This window comes from Xenopus laevis, chromosome 3L, assembly GCF_017654675.1.
Source record: "Xenopus laevis strain J_2021 chromosome 3L, Xenopus_laevis_v10.1, whole genome shotgun sequence".
In the NCBI taxonomy this organism is placed as follows: domain Eukaryota; kingdom Metazoa; phylum Chordata; class Amphibia; order Anura; family Pipidae; genus Xenopus; species Xenopus laevis.
In genome coordinates this window covers 147,732,107-147,753,959 of record NC_054375.1, presented here as the reverse complement: position 1 = coordinate 147,753,959, position 21,853 = coordinate 147,732,107, and the positions used below count along the sequence as shown (strand labels likewise).

The 21,853-nt window shown below is 42.1% G+C and overlaps 1 protein-coding gene across 4 annotated transcripts in view; it reads left to right on the top strand.

Moving 5' to 3' along the window:
* slc44a2.L (solute carrier family 44 (choline transporter), member 2 L homeolog) overlaps positions 1-21,853 on the top strand; it is a 45,659-nt gene extending 23,806 nt beyond the window's left edge. For 2 of the 4 annotated variants that reach the window (NM_001091669.1, XM_018250893.2), the window contains 19 exon segments: positions 137-221; positions 314-398; positions 871-987; positions 4,576-4,636; positions 5,031-5,157; positions 5,245-5,328; positions 5,413-5,525; positions 5,626-5,757; positions 6,581-6,680; positions 9,015-9,107; positions 10,315-10,399; positions 12,335-12,597; positions 13,834-13,928; positions 16,277-16,380; positions 17,368-17,441; positions 17,877-17,947; positions 18,590-18,678; positions 19,712-19,796; positions 20,911-21,853. In NM_001091669.1, coding sequence (NP_001085138.1) covers positions 137-221; positions 314-398; positions 871-987; positions 4,576-4,636; positions 5,031-5,157; positions 5,245-5,328; positions 5,413-5,525; positions 5,626-5,757; positions 6,581-6,680; positions 9,015-9,107; positions 10,315-10,399; positions 12,335-12,597; positions 13,834-13,928; positions 16,277-16,380; positions 17,368-17,441; positions 17,877-17,947; positions 18,590-18,678; positions 19,712-19,796; positions 20,911-21,017 — 1,970 coding nt within the window. In that variant the 3' untranslated portion in view covers positions 21,018-21,853. 4 annotated transcript variants of the gene reach the window in all.

Here is a 21,853-nt window from a genome sequence, read left to right as displayed (position 1 = left end):
ATAAGCCACATTTGTCTTTGCCCTGTACCTCTCTGGCAGAGTTAAACACCACCTTGTATCAGCAGGCAGAGTTGACAGAGGCAGTAGTTTTATCATGACTGCTGTTACTGACCATTAAATTTATTGCCCCCTACAGCCTGGACCTATGGAGACCCCCGCAAGGTCATATACCCAACCGACAGCAAGGGCCAGTTCTGTGGTCAAGTCGGGACCCCCAATGAGTAAGTGATGGTGATGCTACAAACAGCAGTGAGTTCAGTTCTCTCCTTAGTGGGATCTTTATCTGAATCTCATATTTTTATTGTCTCTGCAGAAAAAAACCTTTTCTTTTTTATTTCAACATCATGAAATGTGCCAGCCCCCTTGTCCTGCTCCAGTTCCAGTGTCCAACTACCCAGGTAAGATTCACACTGGGACATGTCTGTCCCTCCCACTGCAGGGTGATACATTGACAGACAGGAGGGAACTATGGGACATGAGTCTGTCCCTCCCACTGCAGGGTGATACAGTGACACAGACAGGAGGGAACTATGGGACATGAGTCTGTCCCTCCCACTGCAGGGTGATACAGTGACACAGACAGGAGGGAACTATGGGACATGAGTCTGTCCCTCCCACTGCAGGGTGATACAGTGACACAGACAGGAGGGAACTATGGGACATGAGTCTGTCCCTCCCACTGCAGGGTGATACAGTGACACAGACAGGAGGGAACTATGGGACATGAGTCTGTCCCTCCCACTGCAGGGTGATACAGTGACACAGACAGGAGGGAACTATGGGACATGAGTCTGTCCCTCCCACTCCAGGGTGATTACAGCACAGCACAGTACATGACGCTGACCTTATTCATTGCTATTCTCTCTCTAGATATGTGTGGAAAATTGTCCGGACAGGTTCCTCACTTACCTCTCAGTGGCAACAACCCAGCAAAACTTTGATTATTACAAACAATTCTGCCGAGATGGATTTAATAATTTCACCAAGGTAACATACTGTCTAATAGTAGATTGTGATCATGTTGTTTCCCTCTTCTACTTGCTCATGAGGCAGAACTGGGTCCAGCCAGGGTGACTTTATTCCTTTGGGGGGAGATGGTGAGTTTTGTAATTAAAGGAAAACTATACCCCTAAAATGAACACTTAAGCAACAGATAGTTCATATCATATTAAGTGACATATTAAAGAATCTTACCAAACTGGAATATAAATTTATGTAAATATTGCCCTTTTACATCTCTTGCCTTGAGCCAACATTTCGTGATGGTCTGTGTGCTGCCTCAGAGATCACCTGACCAGAAATACTGCAGCTCTAACTGTAACAGGAAGAAGTGTTGAAGCAAAAGACACAACTCTGTCTGTTAATTGGCTCATGTGACCTAACAAGTATAGTTTGTTGGTATGTTTGTGAGTACAGTGAATCCTATGATCCCAGGGGGCGGCCCTTATTTTTTAAAATGGCAATTTTCTATTTATGATTACCCATTGGCACATACTACTAGAAAAGTATATTATTATGAAAATGGTTTATTTACATGAAGCAGGATTTTACATATGAGCTGTTTTATGCAATATCTTTTTATAGAGACCTACATTGTTTGGGGGGTATAGTTTTCCTTTAAGCTGCATTGCCCAGGGGCTGACCAATGCTAAGGTCAGGGCTAGAATAGATGATAGAGCAGACCCATTTGAATAGCAGGGGGTAGGTGACACATTTAAAAGAATAAAAGACTCGCTGAAATTCGAGTTGAGAGCTCAGTGCTGACAGGCATAAGGGAGCCCTGTACTTAATACTTGTTTTGAGAAAGTGTTACCCACAAGGCTGCCTTGTTTCCTTGAGCAGTGAATGGAAACCAAGATAGGGGCGCTCCAGTGGACACCCACATCTGACCCAGTTGATGCCAGCAGTAATCTTTGTGGTTTTTGTCTGATTTAGCCTTTTTATTCTGCAACTCTCCAGTTGGCAATTTCATATAAAAGACGGGACTATGAAATGGAGAGGCCTGAATATGAAGAATAATAAAACATACGGTAGCAATAAAAAAAGAAATGTGCAGCCCTACATAGCATTTATTTTTAAATGGGGTCAGTTAATTCAAAAACTATAAGATAAAAATGAAGGGCAACTGAAAAGTTGCTTAGAATTAGTAATTCTATAACATAGTCAAATTTTACTTAAAGGTGAACCACCCCTTTAAGAATCTTACAACAAGGACTTTGGAGAGATGTGACGACCCACCCTTTTGGAAGGATTTTTGCTTGGCATGCACCAAAGGAAGGGGGAGGGTCCTGTATGCTGTTATACAGTAGAACCCCCATTTTACATCCCCGTGATAATATATTTTTATACGATCACATTTATATGAGAACAGCCTATTCCAATGACAGACGAATGGTTGTGTAAGAATAATAAAGTCTAATACCAAATGCATAAGTCCCCTATCATTCTGACGCAGCAATACCAAGGGCCCAAGACAGGGTGGGTGCAGGGAGGGGTGACGTTCCCCCGTTAATTATTTCTCTTGTAAATGACACCCCTGTGATAAGAGTCCACTTTGTAGGCTACTGACAGAATTCAGAGTGTCGGCAGATATTAGATGGGGCCCCTGTACAGAAGGGTTTTCTTCATGGCTGAGTTCATCACAGTGTCTGCTTTTAACGGATTAAGAACTGCAAGGCTGAGGGACAGTTGTAAATGGGGAAAACTATTTTCAGTTGCAATATCTGTAGTTAAGAACATTCACTCCTCTTCCAACATTTTGGGAGGGTTCACGTTATATAACATATGTTTGTGTACACCCATTTGAATTTACAGTAATCCTCAAAATGCAATAAAAGTTTGTGACAAGGGGAGTGTCTTTGGCAAAGCCCTTGTGTTCCACTTTGGTGTAACATAGACTGGTTTCCCAAAGCAAAACCAGTCTTAAACTCAATAAACCTCATTCTATTTGCAATAAACCTCATTCTATTTGCAATAAACCTCATTCTATTTGAAATAACCTTATCTTTGCCTTTTGCTTTCTATATAACAAGGTCATGGCAATAAAATTAGCAACACCTGATTTTAAGTTTCCCCCTATTTTACATTGTTGTTTTGTGGTCTCTCCTATATATTATGCAGAATACATTTCCTGGATTTTACACCATTTTTTCTGGTTACCAGGAAGTAACCAATCAGAGGCTTGAGGGGAGGCCACATGGGCCATATCTGTTGCTTTTTAATCTGAGCTGAATGCTGAGGATCAATTGCAAACTCACTGAACAGTTATGTCCCTTATAGTCACTGACTAACTCAGAGTTAGAGAGCTGAAAAGCATGAAGTAGAGTTCTGGCTATTATGTTACACATCAGTCACTCCAGCCTTTATACATTACATTTTTGGCTAACTAAATACATTAGAAACATTGTTTATTATGCACAGCCTATGTATTTAACCAGTTTTTATTTTTACACTGAACTGTTCCTTTAATGATTAAGTTCATTAAAAGTCAGTTACAAGTTTCCCCAAGTCCATCCTCCCTTAGGAGACTAACAGCAGGATACAAGCACCATAGTTGGGCTCCCAGAGCAGCTTCCATTCCTACAAAGCGTTAACCAGTACAGCACTAAGGCCAATATGCCAACTCACTGACTACATTTTTCCACTATCTGTTAGGCTGGGGATATGGATGGGTTTTTCCATTTGCTTTTTTGAAAATGTGTGTGTGGTGGGGGGAATTAAAGCTTTTGCCATCTAGTATGGAACAACAATACCCCCATAGCCAAGAAAACAGACTATGCAAGAACCTAATTTATCTAATCCATTAAAGGAACAGTTCAGTGTAAAAATAAAAACGGGTAATTAGATAGGCTGTGCAAAATAAAAACATGTTTCTTATATATAGTAAGTTAGCCAAAAATGTAATGTATAAAGGCTGGAGTGACTGGGTGTGTAACATAATAGCCAGAACACTACTTCCTGCTTTTCAGCTCTATAACTCTGAGTTAGTCAGTGACTGTAAGGGAAGCCAAATGGGACAAAACTGTTCAGTGAGTTTGCAATTGATCCTCAGCATTCAGCTCAGATTCAAAAGCAACAGTTATGACCCATGTGCCCCCCCCCTCAAGTCAATGATTGGTTACCAGGCAGTAACCAATCCGTGTAAACCAAGAGAGCTGAAAAGCAGGAAGTAGTGTTCTGGCTATTATGTTAGACATCCAGTCACTCCAGCCTTTATATATTACATTTTTGGCTAACTATATAAGAAAAATATATTTTCACGCTTATTATATCTCTAAGGTGTCCTGAAACGTTAATAAATGCAAGAGGGCTGCTGTACTTTCCTGGAGATACAGCAACCTTATGACACCATTTATTCTTTCTTTGCTACCGCATGTTACCCCTCCTAACAGTGACCCTGTTAAAGGAACAGTTCAGTATAAAAATAAAAACTGGGTAAATAGGTTGAGCAAAATAAAAAATGTTTTTTTTTCTGTTCAGAATAACAATCCCAGATATTATATGATGAAGTATTCATAATCCCTTTTTAGTTGTGGAATCCTAATTTAAATAAATGTCTTTTGTTGTACATTGCAGAGCCCAGTGGAGGTGCTGAGAGACAGAGATTGCCCGGCTATGATAACCCCAAGCAAGCCTTGTAAGTGGGGCAGGAGTGCGCCCCAAATTTTATTTTCTCCCCAAAATTTCTTCAGTTACTTTTGACATCTTTAAAGGGGTGGTTCAGCTTTAAGATAACTTTAGCATTGCCTTTACCTTTCTCTTCTTCCCAATGCTAAGCTACGGCTTATGTGCTAAAATGTCTCCCCTGTGAGCTGCCATTAGTGTTCTAGTCCCGCCCACTGCTTGAGTCAAAGACTCTTTGCTCCACCCCATCCTGTCAGTTCTGCTACTAAAAACAGGTCAGGTATTCACCATTGTAGTTTACCATAAGTGCAAATCAGGTCATGGTTTTGAAGGGGCCCAGTGGGAAAGGGCGGGCACAGGCTGGTGCACTTACTTATGAAACCTCATGTTCTCTCTTTGGAAATCAGTCACCAGAAGATGTTTCCCAGCCATTAACACACAAAAGGGAGTCGTCATGGTCGGGAACTCGACAACATTCGATGATGGGAGGGGCGATAAGCAACGTAATGTGACTGACCTCTTGGAAGGAGCCAAGTGAGTGAAGAAAATTGATATTTGTGTAACTAAAATCCCACAACAGAACCTAGAACTGCTGTGACTCTATGTTCTTTCTTCCTACAGAAAAGCCAACGTGGTTCTCGAGGCCCGGCAAGTGGCCATGAAGATATTTGAGGACTACACGGTATCTTGGTACTGGATAGTCATGTAAGAGCAGCACATTGGTGTTGGGACGTATTGGGGAGGCCCCGGAGTGGGATTTAATGGGAGTATTTTCATCTTTCTGCTCAGAGGCCTGATTATTGCCATGGTGATCAGTTTAATCTTTGTGGTTCTGCTCCGGTTCCTTGCCGGCATCATGGTCTGGGTCATGATCGTGTTAGTCATTGCAGTAATGGGTTACGGTGAGTCTGCCTTTTATTTTTCCTTCTGCTAGTGTCCCTGGATACCCCCTGCTAATCGGTCCTAATGGTTTCTTCCACTTTTTTTTTTCTCAACCCCCAGGAATCTTCCATTGCTACATGGAATATGCTCGGCTGAAGGGGCAGTCTGGCTCGGACGTGACTCTGAAAGATATTGGGTTCCAGACTGATATCCGTGTTTATTTACATCTCCGGCAGACATGGCTGGCGTTCAGTAAGTATTGCTCTAAGGCAGGCCATCCTTAAAGGGGACCTGTCATCCTAAGAAATAATTCCAAAGTATTTTTTATCATGTTAGTTGAGCAAAATAAAACTGACACTACATTTTATTATTTAAATTTTATTTCCTTCAGTCTTGGAATTACACAATCATAGCAGGCAGGAGCCATTTTGAGGATACTGTTGTTAAAACAAGTTCTGTATCAACCCCAAAATCTTGTGTATGCACCCAAATGGGGGACCTAATAACCATACAGTGACATTTAGGAAGTGCTGAATGGAAAGTGAAAGTAATTGACTGCCCCACCTCTATGCCTTAGGCATAGCGGCAGGGCAGGTAATATTTGATTGATATTTAAACGCCATTTATAACGGGAATGGATGCTTTAATGAAAAAAAACAATATGGGTTCCATGTTTAATTTGCAAACGACTTTTGTTAAACCCCTTTTTATGTGTAGGTGACAGGTCCACTTTGACCGAACATTACTCGTTTTATTTATATATATATTTTTTATCTCCCTCTCTCTTCTCTCTCAAATCTCGCACATACTGTGAGCCCCAGAATGACAGCAGGAGACGATGATCAAAGCAGTTTAATAATGTAAAGGTTGTGGTAGCTGTGATTTGGCTGGTCCAACAGTCTGTTTCCATTGTGGAGGCAATGTAGAAAGGCCATTAAACAAGCAACTTGAGTTCTTTGCAGCAGGAAAAACGTGTTACGCTCGCACACTAATAAACCATTAATGTCATACATCCACCTGGTTTGGATGGTGTATTTGTTCTGAGCCCAGGTCTGACATCTGTTTTTTCCCTCAGTGATCATCCTGTGCATTCTGGAGGTCATTGTGATCCTGCTGCTCATATTCCTGCGGAAGAGGATAATGATCGCCATTGCACTAATAAAGGAGGCCAGCAGGTAACGATGACTGAACATTTTTCCCCTTTAGTGCAGAGACACACTTGGATAATCGGGTAGGTTAGTCTCCTGGCAACAAATCGCCTCTACTTCGCACGACTAATTTCCCGAACTGCCTTCCCACCAGCTAGAATCTAAATCGTCGGCAGGATGGCACTCTGAGTGCTTCGGAAGTCGCCCCACGAGGAAACTCTGGGCGACTTCGGAAAAGGAAGCACTCAGAGTGTTATCCTGTTGCCAATTTAGATTCTAGACGACGGGAAGGCATTTCTGGGAGATTAGTCGTGCGAAGTAGAGGCGATTTGTTGCCAGGAGACTAACCTACCCGATTACCCAAAGAAGAATCTGAATCTCCACGTGTGTGTCTGCCCTTATACAGAGGTATAGTAATTCCAGGGAACAGGAGGAGACGACCAGGCATGGGGCACACAGTTTAGGGAAAAGCAAAGGCATTGGTTTATGTATAGGGGTGAAATATAGGTGCCACAAATTACTGCAGCTAGGTAAATGGAAACGACGAACGTTACAAACTCGCTGACAAACTAGGAACTTGTACTGGTTAATTTTTGTTTTAGTCAAACCAGGTCCTTTCCTCTAGTTTTTGTTTTGCCAATAAACCGTTTACAAGCAGTTCCCATTGAAATGCTAAACCCATTTCTAGATGGCTTTTCAGGGTATATTGGTGTTGGATCAGCCACCTTAGGGCTAATAAATACCAAAGACACCCAACACAAATATTCTTCAAAGAGGGACCTAACTTATTTTGCATTTAATTACAATACATGAATAGATACTGTGAAGCAGACAGAAAGTAGAGTTTGGATCATAAAAACTTAGGGTATACATCTCCTACTTTACAATCCTTTGAAGTCGTCCAGGACTAAGAAATGTGTAAATTCACTTATATGGCTGTCACTGGTAACCATATTTACTTATTTATTGCACCATATTTAAAGTGTTTGCTCACCTTTGAGTTACCGTATATACTCGAGTATAAGCCGAGTTTTTCAGCCCCCAAAATATGCTGAAAAACGCTACCTCGGCTTATACTCGGGTCAAGCGCAAAAACGGTCGCCGGTATCTAAGAATAGTCGCCGGCGCCTAAGAATAGTCGCCGGTGTCCAAGAATAGTCTAAAAGAATATTCGCCGGAGTCCAAGAATGGTCGCCGGCATCCAAAAACAAGACGCCGGCACCTCCAATGGGAGCAGAAACCCTCAATTTTTTGGTTGAAACTTACCAGAAGCTGCTGCATTTCTCACCCTCGGCTTATACTCGAGTCAATAAGCTTTCTCAGTTTTTGGAGGTAAAATTAGGTACCTCGGCTTATACTCGGGACGGCTTATACTCGAGTATATACGGTAACTTTGTGTAGAGAATGATATTCTGAGACAATTTGCCATTGGTTTTAATTTTTTTTTTTTTTAATATATTTTGTGGTTTGAGTTATTTAGTAGCTCTGTTTGCTTTTTCAGCAATCGGGTTTCTGGGGTCCATGCATTGATTTGAATAAGAGACTGAATATGAATAGGAGATGGCCCAAATAGATGAGTAATACAAAGAAGCAATAACCATACATTTTAGCCTTACAGAGCATTTGTTTTTTTTAGATGGGGGGTCAGTGACCCCCCATTTGAAAGCTGAAAAGAGCCGGCAAATAGTGAAAAAACTATAAGAAATAAATAGTGAAGACCAATTGAAAAGTTGATTAGAATTGGCCATTCTATAACATACTAAAAGTTGATTTTAAAGGTGAACCAATCCTTTTAGGAAAGATCTATTCATATTTAGGCTGCATACATAGTATTACACTCGGTTTCCTTGCAATTGCCTACAGAGTTCTAGTTTCCATGGGGAGGGCCTTTTTAGAAGCATTTGTATTTAAAGGGGTTGTTTGAATTAACTTGTATGATGTAGAGTGATATTCTAAAACAATTTGCAATTGGTTTTCATTATTTATTATTTGTGGTTATTGAGCTTTTTATTCAGCAATCTGGTTGCTAGGGTCCAAATTACCCTAGCAACCATGTATTGATTTGAATGAAACTGTAATAGGAAAGGACTGAATAGAAAGATGAACAATAAAAAGTAACTATAACCATACATTTGTACAAAGCATGTTTTTTTTTTGTTTGTTTTTTTTTTGATGGGGTCAGTGACCCCCCATTTGAAAGCTGGAAAAGAAGAAAAGGGCAAATAATTAAACTATTTAAAAAAACAATATTGAAGAGTTACTTAGAATTGGCCATTCTATAACATACTAAAAGTTAACTTACAGTTAAACCACTCATTTTTAATATTTTTCTTAACCCAATCCATCTCTCTCTCTCCTCAGGGCCGTTGGATTTGTCATGTCGTCCTTGGTTTTTCCTCTCTTTACATTCTTACTTGTGTGCCTGTGCATCGCCTACTGGGCTATTACAGCTGTGTATCCTTCCATGTCCACCCACTGCACATCACCTTGGTTCCAGGTCTGGACTGGGATTCACAATAAGCCCTGGCATTCCAAGTACACAGAGGCCCATACAGCCGGCCACTAGCCCAATTAATAGTGACTTGTCTATGGCATCTTACAGCAGCCCCTCTGGCATATGTCAGAACCCACAGATTGCCAGTCTGGGCATTCAGTCCAGTCGGTCTCCCATTCAGTCCCATCCCATCAGTCTCCCATACAGTCCCGTCACCCATATTTATATAACTTAGTTTCTGTTTCCCTCATCGACCCGTTGGATCGGGCCTCCGACTCCCATGCAGCTGCCAGAGACTATTCAAACCCAGTGGAAACACGAGGAAATGGCAGAGAATAATGGTATTGATGCAAACATATCCCATAGCTGATGCAGTTAAATAGGAGCTGTACCCACCCAAATGTAACATTGCTCCTCTGAGCAATTTTCATTTACATTACAGGTATGGGACCTGTTATCCAGAATGCTCAGGACCTGGGGCTTTCCGGATAACTGATCTTTCCATAATTTGGATCTTAATACCTTAAAGAGATACTGGCATTAGAAAATAACCCTTTTTATTATCCTAACATTTTCTTTGAATGCTATTTACAATTTTGCCATAAAAGTATTTGCCTGCCCTGTTCCTCTATGACGGGGCTGCCATATTTGTGCAGCAGGAGCCCGTTGGCATTAGAAACTCTAATTGACAGGTTAAGAAGGGACAGTCTGTTTAGCAACATCAAATAACAATTACTTACAAAAGCAGAACTATCAGCGAAAAACAATCAACATGACCTATAAGTAACTTTTTTAATGTACATTCATATTTTCAAAATAATTTTATTTAAAATAAAATGCCTATGGGAGACAGGCATTACATGATTCAGAGCTTTCTGGATAATAGAGCCCATACCTGTATTAGTATATGAAGATTTAGACTTCTCTTATCATATTTCACACACCAATTGCTGTTCTGGGCAGAAATCCAAGTTCACGTCCTGCTCGGTTCTGTTGCTGCTATCGCACTCTGCAATTTTGCTTTCATTTATCTGCATGTGTACAGTTGCCCTTTAAATTTAAATTATCTCTTTGCCTTTGTGTGTCATTCATGAAACAACCCAAAATTATCATTGCCAGACATTTTTTCCCTCCTTAAGTATTTAGTCCTTAACTGCGCCGTCTCAGATTTCTCTCCACCTCCAATGAGGCTGTGTATAAAGTGTTTAATGAGACCCAGTGTGACTTCTCTGGCAACACCTGCAACCCAGAGGTAAGTGTCACTCATGCTTCATACATTGTGTGAATTCCTTGTGTGTATCCCTTGTGCAGCCTGTGTGCCTAGAACCCCCAGGCTGCTTACTGGGATATTTAAAGCAATTCTGTGGTTTAGTTTTTATTTCTAAATTAAACTGTTTACACTGCAAATAATTCACTACAATATAAAAATTTCCTGAACCAGAAAGTGTATTTTTTTTTTTTTAGTTGTAATATTGGTGTGTAGGTGCATCTCAGATCATTTTGCCTGGTCATGTGCTTTCAGAAAGAGCCAGCACTTTAGGATGGAACTGCTTTCTGGCAGGCTGTTGTTTCTCCTACTCAATTTAACTGAATGTGTCTCAGTGGGACCTGGATTTTATTATTGAGTGCTTTTCTTAGATCTACCAGGCAGCTGCTCTCTTGTGTTAGGGAGCTGTTATCTGGTTATCTTCCCATTGTTCTGTTGTTAGGCTGCTGGGGGGGGAGGGGGTGATATCACTCCAACTTGCAGTAAAGAGTTACTGAAGTTTATCAGAGCACAAGTCACATGACTGGGGGCAGCTGGGAAATTGACAATATGTCTAGCCCCATTTCAGATTCAGAATTAAATATAAAAAAAATCTGTTTGCTCTTTTGAGAAACGGATTTCAGTGCAGAATTCTGCTAGAGCAGCACTATTAACTGATGCTTTCTGGAAAAAACATTTTTTCCCATGACAGTGTCCCTTTAATCCTTTATTATTGGCTTCAGTGGTGCAACCAACTGACTCATGCTGCTGTCACCGTGACTCATTGATTGGAATGCAGCTCATGGCATGACTTCGGCCTGGATTAGTTTGTTGCACTGGGCAAACACTGAATCATTTGCTATATATGTATATAGCACCCACATTCTAGTTAACTCTTTATAAACCCTCCCCCCCCGTTGTAAAATATAAGGATATTAGAAGTCACCAGGGAGTTCCATGCCCATATAAAGGTTCATGAGCTTTTATACAGGTCATGGAACTACTAGGTGACTTCTAATATCCTTATATTTTACAGAAGGGGGTACAATATTATAATACACATGTTTCAGTATATAATTTACAGGATATTCATGGCTCTTGTGTGTTATGATTTATTATAAAGTAATGTCGAGTAGATGGGGCCATTGTTATTTGGTTCCAGCAAGTGCACAGTTTTCCATTTCCTATTCCCAGTCTTCATTTATAATTTTACCCCCCTTCAATTAGGGTAAATGGGAGGAGTAGGGGGTTTGGGGCAGTATAGAAAGAGGTTGGTTTGTATATTAAATGGAAAATCAAGGTTACAATTTCATTTTAGAGAGTTTAAAGGGATATTGTCATAAGAACATGTTTTTTCAAAATGCGTGATGTTGTTTTTTTGGGGGGGTTTTTTTATATTTAATTTTGAAATTTGACAGGGGGCTAGACATATTGTCAGTTTCCCAGCTGCCCCAGTCATGTGACTTGTGCTCTGATAAACTTCAATCACTCTCTTTTACTGCTGCACTGCAAGTTGCAGTGAAATCACCCCCTCCTTTTCCCCCAGCAGCCTAACAAAAGAACAATGGGAAGGTAACCAGATAACAGCTCCCTAACACAAGATAACAGCTGCCTGGTAGATCTAAGAACAGCACTCAATAGTAAAATCCAGGTCCCACTGAGACACATTCAGTTACATTGAGTAGGAGAAACAACAGCCTGCCAGAAAGCAGTTCCATCCTAAAGTGCTGGCTCTTTCTGAAATCACATGACCAGGCAAAATGACCTGAGATGCACCTACACACCAATATTACAACTAATTACACTTGCTGGTTCAGGAATTACATTTTATATTGTAGAGTGAATTATTTGCAGTGTAAACAGTGTAATTTAGAAATAAAAACTACACCATAAAAATCATGACAGAATCCCTTTAATCATTTTTTTCTTTTTTCCCGACAGACCTTTAACACTACCAACGTGACACGCGTGTGCCCGGACGCCACATGCCAGTTTGCGTTCTATGGAGGTGAAACGTATTACCACAAGTACCTCATCGTCTTCCAGATCTACAATGCCTTCATGTTCCTCTGGCTGGCCAACTTTGTCATTGCGCTTGGCCAGGTGACATTGGCAGGGGCATTCGCTTCGTATTACTGGGCCTTCAAAAAACCCGATGATATGCCGGCCTTTCCCATCTTCTCCTCACTGGGCCGGGCGCTGAGGTGAGACTAGGTGCCTGGAATAGGGTTCTACATAGTCTACAACCCAGAGACATACTAGTCTGGTTATTAACGGGGTTGTTCACATTTGAGTTAATTAATATGATGTAGAGAGTGATATTCTGAGAAGATTTGTAATTGGTTTTCATTTTTTATTATTTGTGGTTTTTGAGTTATTTAGCTTTTTCTTCAGCAGTTCTCCAGTTTGCAATTTCAGCAGCAATCTGGTTGCTAGGGTCCAAATTACCCAAGCAACCATGCATTGATTTGAATAAGAGGCTGGATGATGAATAGGAGAGGGACTGAATAGAAAGATGATTAAAAACATAGGAATGACATTTGTAGCCTTACAGAGCATTGTTTTCTTGGGTTTTTGTTTGTTTGGATGGGGTCAGTGACCCATTTGATAGCTAGAAAGAGTAGACAAATCAAAAACTATTAAATATAGATAACCAAGACCAATTGAAAAATTGTTCAGAACTGCCCATTCTATAATATACTAAAGGTTAACTCGAAGGTGAACCACCCCTTTAAAGGAGTGGTTCACCTTCAAACAACTAGTTGTTTTCAGATAGATCGCCAGAAATAACGACTTTTTCCAGTGACTTTCTATTTTCTACGTGTCGCCGCGTTTCTAATATTGAGGGGTAAAGCGTCATTTTTCACCTTCTAAAGCAGCTCTGGGAGGGGGGGTCGCCGACCCTGTAAACTGTTGATACATTTCTTATCTTTGTCCCTGCTGAGTAGAATCCCTGAGTTTCATTACAGGCAGCTGTTAGACTTGATACAATAGATACTAATACTCCAGAGATGCTGCTGAGAAATGGATCAACTAAATGTAGTAAACTGTAACAGTTCAGAATCTGCACCTGAATTACTGAGCTGCCAGACTCAAAACACCAGAGACGGGGACATTTAACTTTAAACTTAGATTTTGGAAAAACAGTAAACAATAAATAATGGAAAGTAATTGGGAAAAAAGTCTTTATTTCTGGGGAGCAATCGGAAAACAACTGAAAAGTGTTTGGAAGGTGAACAAGCCCTCCTTTATACACTGGTGCTATGGGAATACTCAGATTTACTAATTTGGTGATTGGGATAAGTTGCTACATAGTGTAGGGTACTACTCAGTCTGATCGGGTAACTGGGGTAGGTCCTTGCACAGTGTTAGTTGCTACTCAGAGACACACACGGTGTATTGTTCTAAAGATAAAACGTACTAAAGAGAACTCTTTGCAGGTACCACACTGGGTCTCTGGCATTCGGATCTCTGATTCTTGCTATTGTACAAATGATAAGGATCTTACTGGAATATCTGGATCACAAACTGAAAGGTAACATTTCATACAGTAAAAAAGAACTAGCCGCTGTGGGGTGACCAGGGCCGGCCTTAGGCCTATTGGACCAATTGGGCCCAATAGGGCAGCACAGATATTTCCCTCAGCACATGATGCTGCCTGGCCTGCACCCAACTTTGAGAGTCCAGCCCATCCCCAAATCCATAGGTCCAGCCCTCCCCCAACTCTGATAATCCAGCGTATCCCCCCAACTCCATAGGTCTAGCCTGCCCCCAACTCTCATAGGCCCAGCTTTCCTCCAACCTTGATAGGCCCTGCCTGCCCCGAATCCAACCAAGCCTGCTCCCAAGCTGGATCGGCCCAGCCTGCCCGAAACTATTGGCCCAGTCCACTCTCTCTATTTCCTCCCTCTCTCTCTCTTACCTTGTCTGCCCCTTCCCTTTCTATTTTGTGCCTGTATGTCCTTATTTTCCTAAATACTTGGTGTGTCAGTAGCCAGCAACACTTTGTCTAGGGGCCCCGCCAACATGGTCCCAATTGGGCCCCACATTTGATAGGATCAGCCCTGGGGGTGACATTCTGTCTGAATCTCTCAAAAGCTGAATTGGTTCTCTCTCACATTGGGGTTTCAGATTTCATACATCTCTGCATTTTAAAGCTTCAGTGGTTTTGTTTTCCCTCTCTAAGCAGAACAGTACCTCCCGTTTTTGTATGTTCTGTATACTGTGCTGTCAGTGTAAATGAGTCTTTGAAGGGGAACTATAACAAAAATGAAAATTTTATATAAGCTTCAGCATACTGAAATAAGACGTTTTCTAAATATAACCAATTAAATAATTCTCAAATTTAGGGATGCACCCAATCCACTATTTGGAATTCGGCCGAATCCTTGGTGAAAGATTCGGCCGAATCCTTGGTGAAAGATTCGGCCGAATCCTTGGTGAAAGATTCGGCCGAATCCTTGGTGAAAGATTCGGCCGAATCCTTGGTGAAAGATTCGGCCGAATCCTTGGTGAAAGATTCGGCTGAAAACCGAATTGTAATACTAATTTGCTTATGTAAATCAGGGGCAGGAAAGGGAAAAAGAGGAAATTCTTTTGTGACGAAAAGTCACGTGATTTCCCTACCCACCCTCAGTAACGGAACTAGGTGGGGGCGGGCCATGCAGCCCCACCCTCGTCCATGCGAATTTACTTTGCGGCTGCAGCCGACTCCAGCCAGCTGTAGCGCACGCAATCTGCCGGGGGTGCCCTGCGGGGGTGCGGGCCTTGGCCCAGTTGCACCCCCTGCTCCCCCTGTAGTTACGCCACTGCCCACCCTAATTTACATAGGATTTGGATTCGGTTTGGCCAGGCACAAGGATTCGGCCAAATGCGATTCCTGCTGAAAAAGGCAGAATCCCGAACCGAAGCCTGGATTCGGTGTATCCCTAGAAATAATCAAAGTTTATCTTTACTTCATCCTGTCTTCATGCAGCAGTTGGGTGTCAGATATTCATTGACAGTTAGATCCAATATATCTTATAGGGGGGCTCCTTTTGCCTAGAAGATGTATTAGAGCTCACTCTATTAAAATCACCAGACATCATGTCTCTCTACATGCAGGATTTGTGCAAAAGGCAGTTATTTTGTTTGTACTGGAATCAGTTGAGTGAACTCTTAATACATCTGCTAGGAAACGAGTCCCCCTATAAGATATATTGGATCTTAAGGTGGCCATACATGGAGAGATCCGCTCGTTTGGCGATGTCGCCAAACGAGCGGATCTCCCTCCGATATGCCCACCTTGAGGTGGGCAATATCGGGCTGATCCGATCGTGGGCCCTAGGGCCCAACGATCGGATCCTAACGATGCCCAAACGGGCGGTCGGATCGCGGGACCGCATCAACGAATAGATGCGGCCGCGATCCGACGGGATTTTCTGTCCCATCCGATCGAGATCTGGCCGACTTTCGGCCAGATCTCGATCGGTGAAGCCCGTCGCGGGGCCCCATACACGGGCCAATAAGCTGCCGACACGGTCTGTCGGCAGCTTTTATCGGCCCGTGTATGGCCACCTTAACTGTCAATGAATATCTGACACCCAACTGCTACATGAAGAGAGAATGAAGAGAAACAGATGCTGAGAGAGGGATAGTGACGATAAACTTGATTTATTTCAGAAACAATGAAGAACATTTAATTGATTGTATTTAGAAAGTTTCTTATTTCAGTATGATGAAATGTATGTTTTACATTTTCGCAATAGTTCCCCTTTAACGAATCTCTGGGTTCTTGTGTATATAGGATCTGTTGGTTCTAAAACATGGTGAGGCAGACAGGAGTGGGAAATAAAGTGAAGGAAGCCGACGTACTCCAAAAAACCTCATGTTTTCTTTCTCCAGGAGCCGATAATAAATGTGCCCGCTTCCTCCTCTGTTGCTTGAAGTGTTGCTTCTGGTGCCTGGAGAAGTTCATCAAGTTCCTCAATCGCAATGCATACATCATGGTGAGATGGGCAGGTTTTGGGGTGGCTAGCTAAGTTATTCTTTAGGATGAAGACACATGGCTATAAAATAAATTGCTTTATTAAGAACCTGCGGGCCAGAATTATTAAGGGTCGAAGTGAAAATTCAAATTTTGGATTTTTTTTTTTTTTCTCAAATAATTCAAATTTCGAGATTTCTCATACTCTGGCCCTTTAATAACTCAAATTTGACTATTCTCCACCTAAAACCTGCTGAATTACTGTATAAGTCAATGGGAGAGGTCCAGGGATCAATTTGGTGATGCAGCCTTCCTGGCCCTGAAAATACTTTAAATCAAGGTTGTTTTTTTTTTAATTTGATTCGAGTTTTTGGGTCGATTCGTCGAGCTGATAAAATTCGATTTTAAATTTTGATTGGTCGAATTTATGGGAGTTTAAAAAAAAAAAAAAACACATAAATTTGACCCTTGATTAATGTGCCTCTGTGTGTTTTAGCAGAGGCAATGCTCCGTATTGTTTATGGCAGGCTATTTTGTAACTGCTACTACAGGTATGGGACCTGTTATCCAGAATGCTCAGGACCTGAGGCTTTCTGGATAATGGATCTTTCCATTATTTGGATCTTCATACCTTAAGTCTACGAGAAAAACATTTAAACATTAAATAAACCCAATAGGCTGGTTTTGTGGTTTTGCTTCCAATAAGGATTAATTATATCTTAGTTGGGATCAAGTACAAACTACTGTTTTATTATTACAGAGAAAAAGGAAATCATTTTTAAAATTTGGATAAAATGGAGTCTATGGGAGACGGCCTTTCTGTAATTCGGAGCTTTCTGGATAATGGGTTTCAAGATAAAAAAAGATCCCATACCTGTAGTAGTTCTGTGTGTCTTCACCTTTAGAGATGGTCCTATTGAAGATCAATAAAGACCATCTACATTAGGCACACATAAAGCCCACTGATAGGCTCTAGTTACATGACTCTAACATGTCGTCTGTCTGATAGATCGCCATATACGGCACCAACTTCTGCACGTCTGCACGGAACGCATTCTTCCTGCTCATGAGGAACATAATTCGGTGAGACATTAAATAAACCCAATAGGCTGGTTTTGCCTCCAATAAGGATTAATTATATCTTAGTTGGGATCAAGTACAAGCGACTGTTTTATTATTACACAGAAAAAAGAAATCATTTTTGGATTATTTGGATAAAATGGAATCTATGGGAGATGACCTTTCTGTAATTCCGAGCTTTCTGGATAATGGGTTTCAAGATATCGAATCCCATATCTGTATTCCTTAGTATAGTGTTGTACTGATTTATGTTGTCATCGGTGACATTATGTGATGTTCCCTAGTGCTCTTGTAATATTATTTCTTGATATATTATATCGGTCATAGAATGAACCATTTTATTGGATACATTTATCAGTTCTTCGTAGGAAAGCCTTTCTGTGTGATATTGAGTCATTCTTTCCCTTCCTCATTCCTGCTGTGTTCCTCTCTCCACAGTGTCGCCGTGCTTGATAAAGTCACAGACTTCCTGCTTTTCCTTGGGAAACTGTTGGTGGTTGGATGTGTGGGTGAGTATCATGTGGGATGTGTGGGTATCACGTGGCACAGAGTGGGATGTGTGGGTAAGTTAGGTAGCACAGGATGGGATGTGTGGGTGAGTATCAGGTGGCACAGGATGGGATGGGTGGGTGGGTATCAGGTGGCACAGGATGGGATGTTTGAGTATCACGTGGCACAGGGTGGGATGTTTGGGGGGAGTATCACGTGGCACAGGATGGGATGTTTGAGTATCACGTGGCACAGGGTGGGATGTGTGGGTGGGTATTAAGTGGCACAGGGACATCATACAGTAATGGAAAGACATTTTTTTTATGTCATTTGGTCACTTTCCACCACAACCAGGCCCCGACTGGCATACTGTGGGTTCTGGCAAATGACAGAGGGGCTGCTGTAAGGTCCCATAGACAGTCACTATTTATTGGGCTGGTGGAGGACTGTTTGGGCCTCTGTGTACTTGGAATGCCAGGAGCTATTTTGACGTCCAGACCTGCATTAAATACTCCCCTGTCCTTGGGTCGCAGATTGGGCTTCTATGATTTAACCATGTCATTAGGTCACTTCCTGGTGGGACTAGCCAGCCCATAATAGGCCAGCCCATAATAGTTGCAACGGCCGTTTCAATTTCTGATGTGATTTAACTCTTCCCACAGGGATCCTGGCTTTCTTTTTCTTCAGTCGCCGGATTCAGATCGTGCAGGACACCGCTCCAACCCTGAATTATTACTGGGTCCCCATCCTGGTAAGTTTTTCAGGTTTTGATCATTTTGTATTTGCAGGCTAGATAGTTCATATAATGTGGGAAGGTCAAAATCCTTGATCCAAATTAGGGATGCACTGAATCCAGGATTCGGTTTGGGATTCAGCCTTTTTCAGCAGGATTAGGCGAATCCTTGTGTGTGGCCGAACCAAAGCCAAATCTTAATTTGCATATGTAAATTAGGTGTGGGAATGAAAATCACGTGACTTTTCGTCTCAAAACAAGGAAGTAAAACATTCTTTTACCACTTTTTCCTTTCCCGCCTCCAATTTGCATATACAAATTAGGATTTGGTTTGGTATTCGGCCGGATCTTTCATGAAGGATTTAGCCGAATACCAAATAGTGGATTTGGTGCATTCTTAATCCAAATGAATATGTCCTAAAGGCCTTATCCAGACAGGTGTATGTTGCACCCCTAACCTCTCTGCATCTTGGACTGATCCTCATTATAACCCCCAGGGCAGATATTCAGAACAGGAGAACATAGGGGGATAAACACACTGCTCTTATTATGTTGTTGTTAAAGATCACAATATACTGTGTATTCATTCTAAGTCAGTGAATTCAGGTTTATTGAGAATGGGACAATTGGAAAGCCAAGAGGCTGGAGCTACTGCACCAATGTATTTCGGCTGAGAGTCGTGTGCCCCACCTAGTGGCAGAATGGTGAATCCGTTTATAAATGTTCTGCATTGGGTTCAAATATAAAAACCTGTTTTGCTGCATTACAATACAGCATGTGACCCACAGCAGTCCCTCGTTGCTTTATGGCAATGGAACATATGGTGGGATTATTGCAAATCTCAATATTGAGAGAATATTATCGGTATACAGTTCATTCCTGGCTCCACAATGACCAGTCCCTGGATATAGACTTGTACTAAAAGTAATAATGTCAATGTACTTTGCCACCCCGTATCCAGCCCATTCCAGACACGATCCCCATCCCTTGCTTGTGCCAAACGCACATTTATATGTCGTGTTTAACCCTTTATGGTTTTGACTCCCGGCAGACTGTGATTCTAGGCTCCTACCTGATTGCCCACGGGTTCTTCAGCGTCTATGGGATGTGTGTGGACACCCTGTTCCTGTGTTTCTGTAAGTACCAGCGACATTACATGAGGGCAGTGACCCACAGAGCCTTGTGCAATCTGACTTCATTCTAATCTTTCTGTTTCTTGTCTGGTTAATATGGTGTGGGCCTCTACTGAACTAATCGTCTTCTCTTTTCTCCCTTTTCTTTTTAATCCCCTTTGTTCCCTGTCCTTTCTCTCTGCTCTTGGCACCTCCCTGTTCTGCCTTGGACACGTGTGTCTGTGTGTGCGCGCCTTGCTCTTTGTGTTCTGCTTCTGCGTGTGTGAACTATTCTCTGTGTGTACACCTTGCCTGTTCATGCGTGTGCTTGCTTCACCTTGCAACATGTATGTGCCATTCCTTGCTCTGTGTGTCATGCCTTGTACTTCTCCTGCTTTCTTTGTGCGCACATGCTTTTTTTTCTGTATGCCATGTTGTGTGTGTTCCTTTTTGCGTGTGTACATGTGTGCTCACACTTTACTCTGTGACGTGCTTATACTCTGCACAACATTACTGTCTCTATCACATACCCTGCACTGTCTCTATACCTTTTGCACCTTGTCTCCCCCCACCTCTTTCTTCCCTGGGGACTGTTCATAAACAAGGTGAAGATTTGGAGAGGAACGATGGTTCCTTGGAGCGACCATATTACATGTCCCCTGAGCTCAGCCAAATCCTGCTGAAAAAGGACGCGGACACCTTAAAATCCAGCGAGAGCCAGAGCTGATGGAGGCACAGTGGGTGGGGCTAAAAGAGAACCCCCCCTTCTCCGCTAAATCTACATGCGTTAAAGCTGCAGGCATCCTCATCTGCCAATCTCTCTATCTATACCTCTTATTCCAGAGAATGATCTGTGTGTGTTTGTGTGTCAGGAATAGGGGGGCAATAGGGCTACAGGAGTGCCAATATATAGAGAACAGAATCTCGCATAACACTGACCGCTGACTTAGTAGTTAATCCTTTTCTCTCGTGTATGTACAGTCACAGTTCATCATGTATGTATCCTGCCAACACCTAGTGCCTTTTAATAGTTACTGCATGACCTGCACTGACCCCAAATCAGCCACATCCCCCCCATAATCACCCCATGCTACCCCGCCTCATTCCTCACTTTTCTTCCCTTTCCTCCGTGGTCCAGTGGAAGACTTGGAGCGGAACGACGGCTCAACAGAGAGGCCATACTTCATGTCGGGCAGCCTGCAGAAACTGCTGAACAAAAGTAACCAGACCAAGCCCGATAAGTAACTGCCGGAAAAACAGGACTGGACCGCACTGCACTAGTGATACATGCGTATTCTCACTGTGTGTACTCCCTCTAAAGAACACGGGTGTGTGTGTGTGCGTTTTATCTCTAGCTATGTACAGTGTATATGTAGTGTGTATTATTGTTTAGCCATGTACATGCAACCAACTGCCATCTATGTATGACATGTACACCTCTTTAAGTGTTGCATAGTCACCCACAAGTAAGTATACCACTGCTCCAGAAGTGCAATAACCATCTTCTATGCATCCAAATATCTTCTGCCTTTACGGGTCTGAGCTCCAGTTTGTAGAGCAGATTTGTCTGCCCAAGGCTGGACTTCAATGTTGTTTTTTTTTTTTTTTTTTTTTGCCCCCCCATTACAGTAATAGGAGTCGTGCACACATTTTATGACATGATTCCTGTTCCTTGCAATGGACGGCACCTTCATGCAAGTTATGAGTTTTCAGCAACGCGTTTTGAACGACAGCGGCCGTAAGCCTTATTCAGCCTATGGGAGGATTGTGAGTTGTAGTTGAGAAACAGCCGGTAGCCAAAGACGGGCTCTTGTACTGTAGAGAGGGGGCAAATGCCTTTATAAACTGCTTCGTGTGACCTTAAACTGGATTCCCCTCTTTTTAAAGTTCTTTGGGTTTTACAGGTTTTTCTATTGTATAATTGCATGGGGACAAGTTGTGTTTTGGGTTTTATTTTTAATGTATATTTACACGTTGTTATACGTTCTGGACAGTTTCTGGGCGTATGTGCCCATTGTATGCACAGGACTGCGTGGGACCTGCAAAAGTGTCATGAATAAAATAAAGCAACTTTTTTTTTT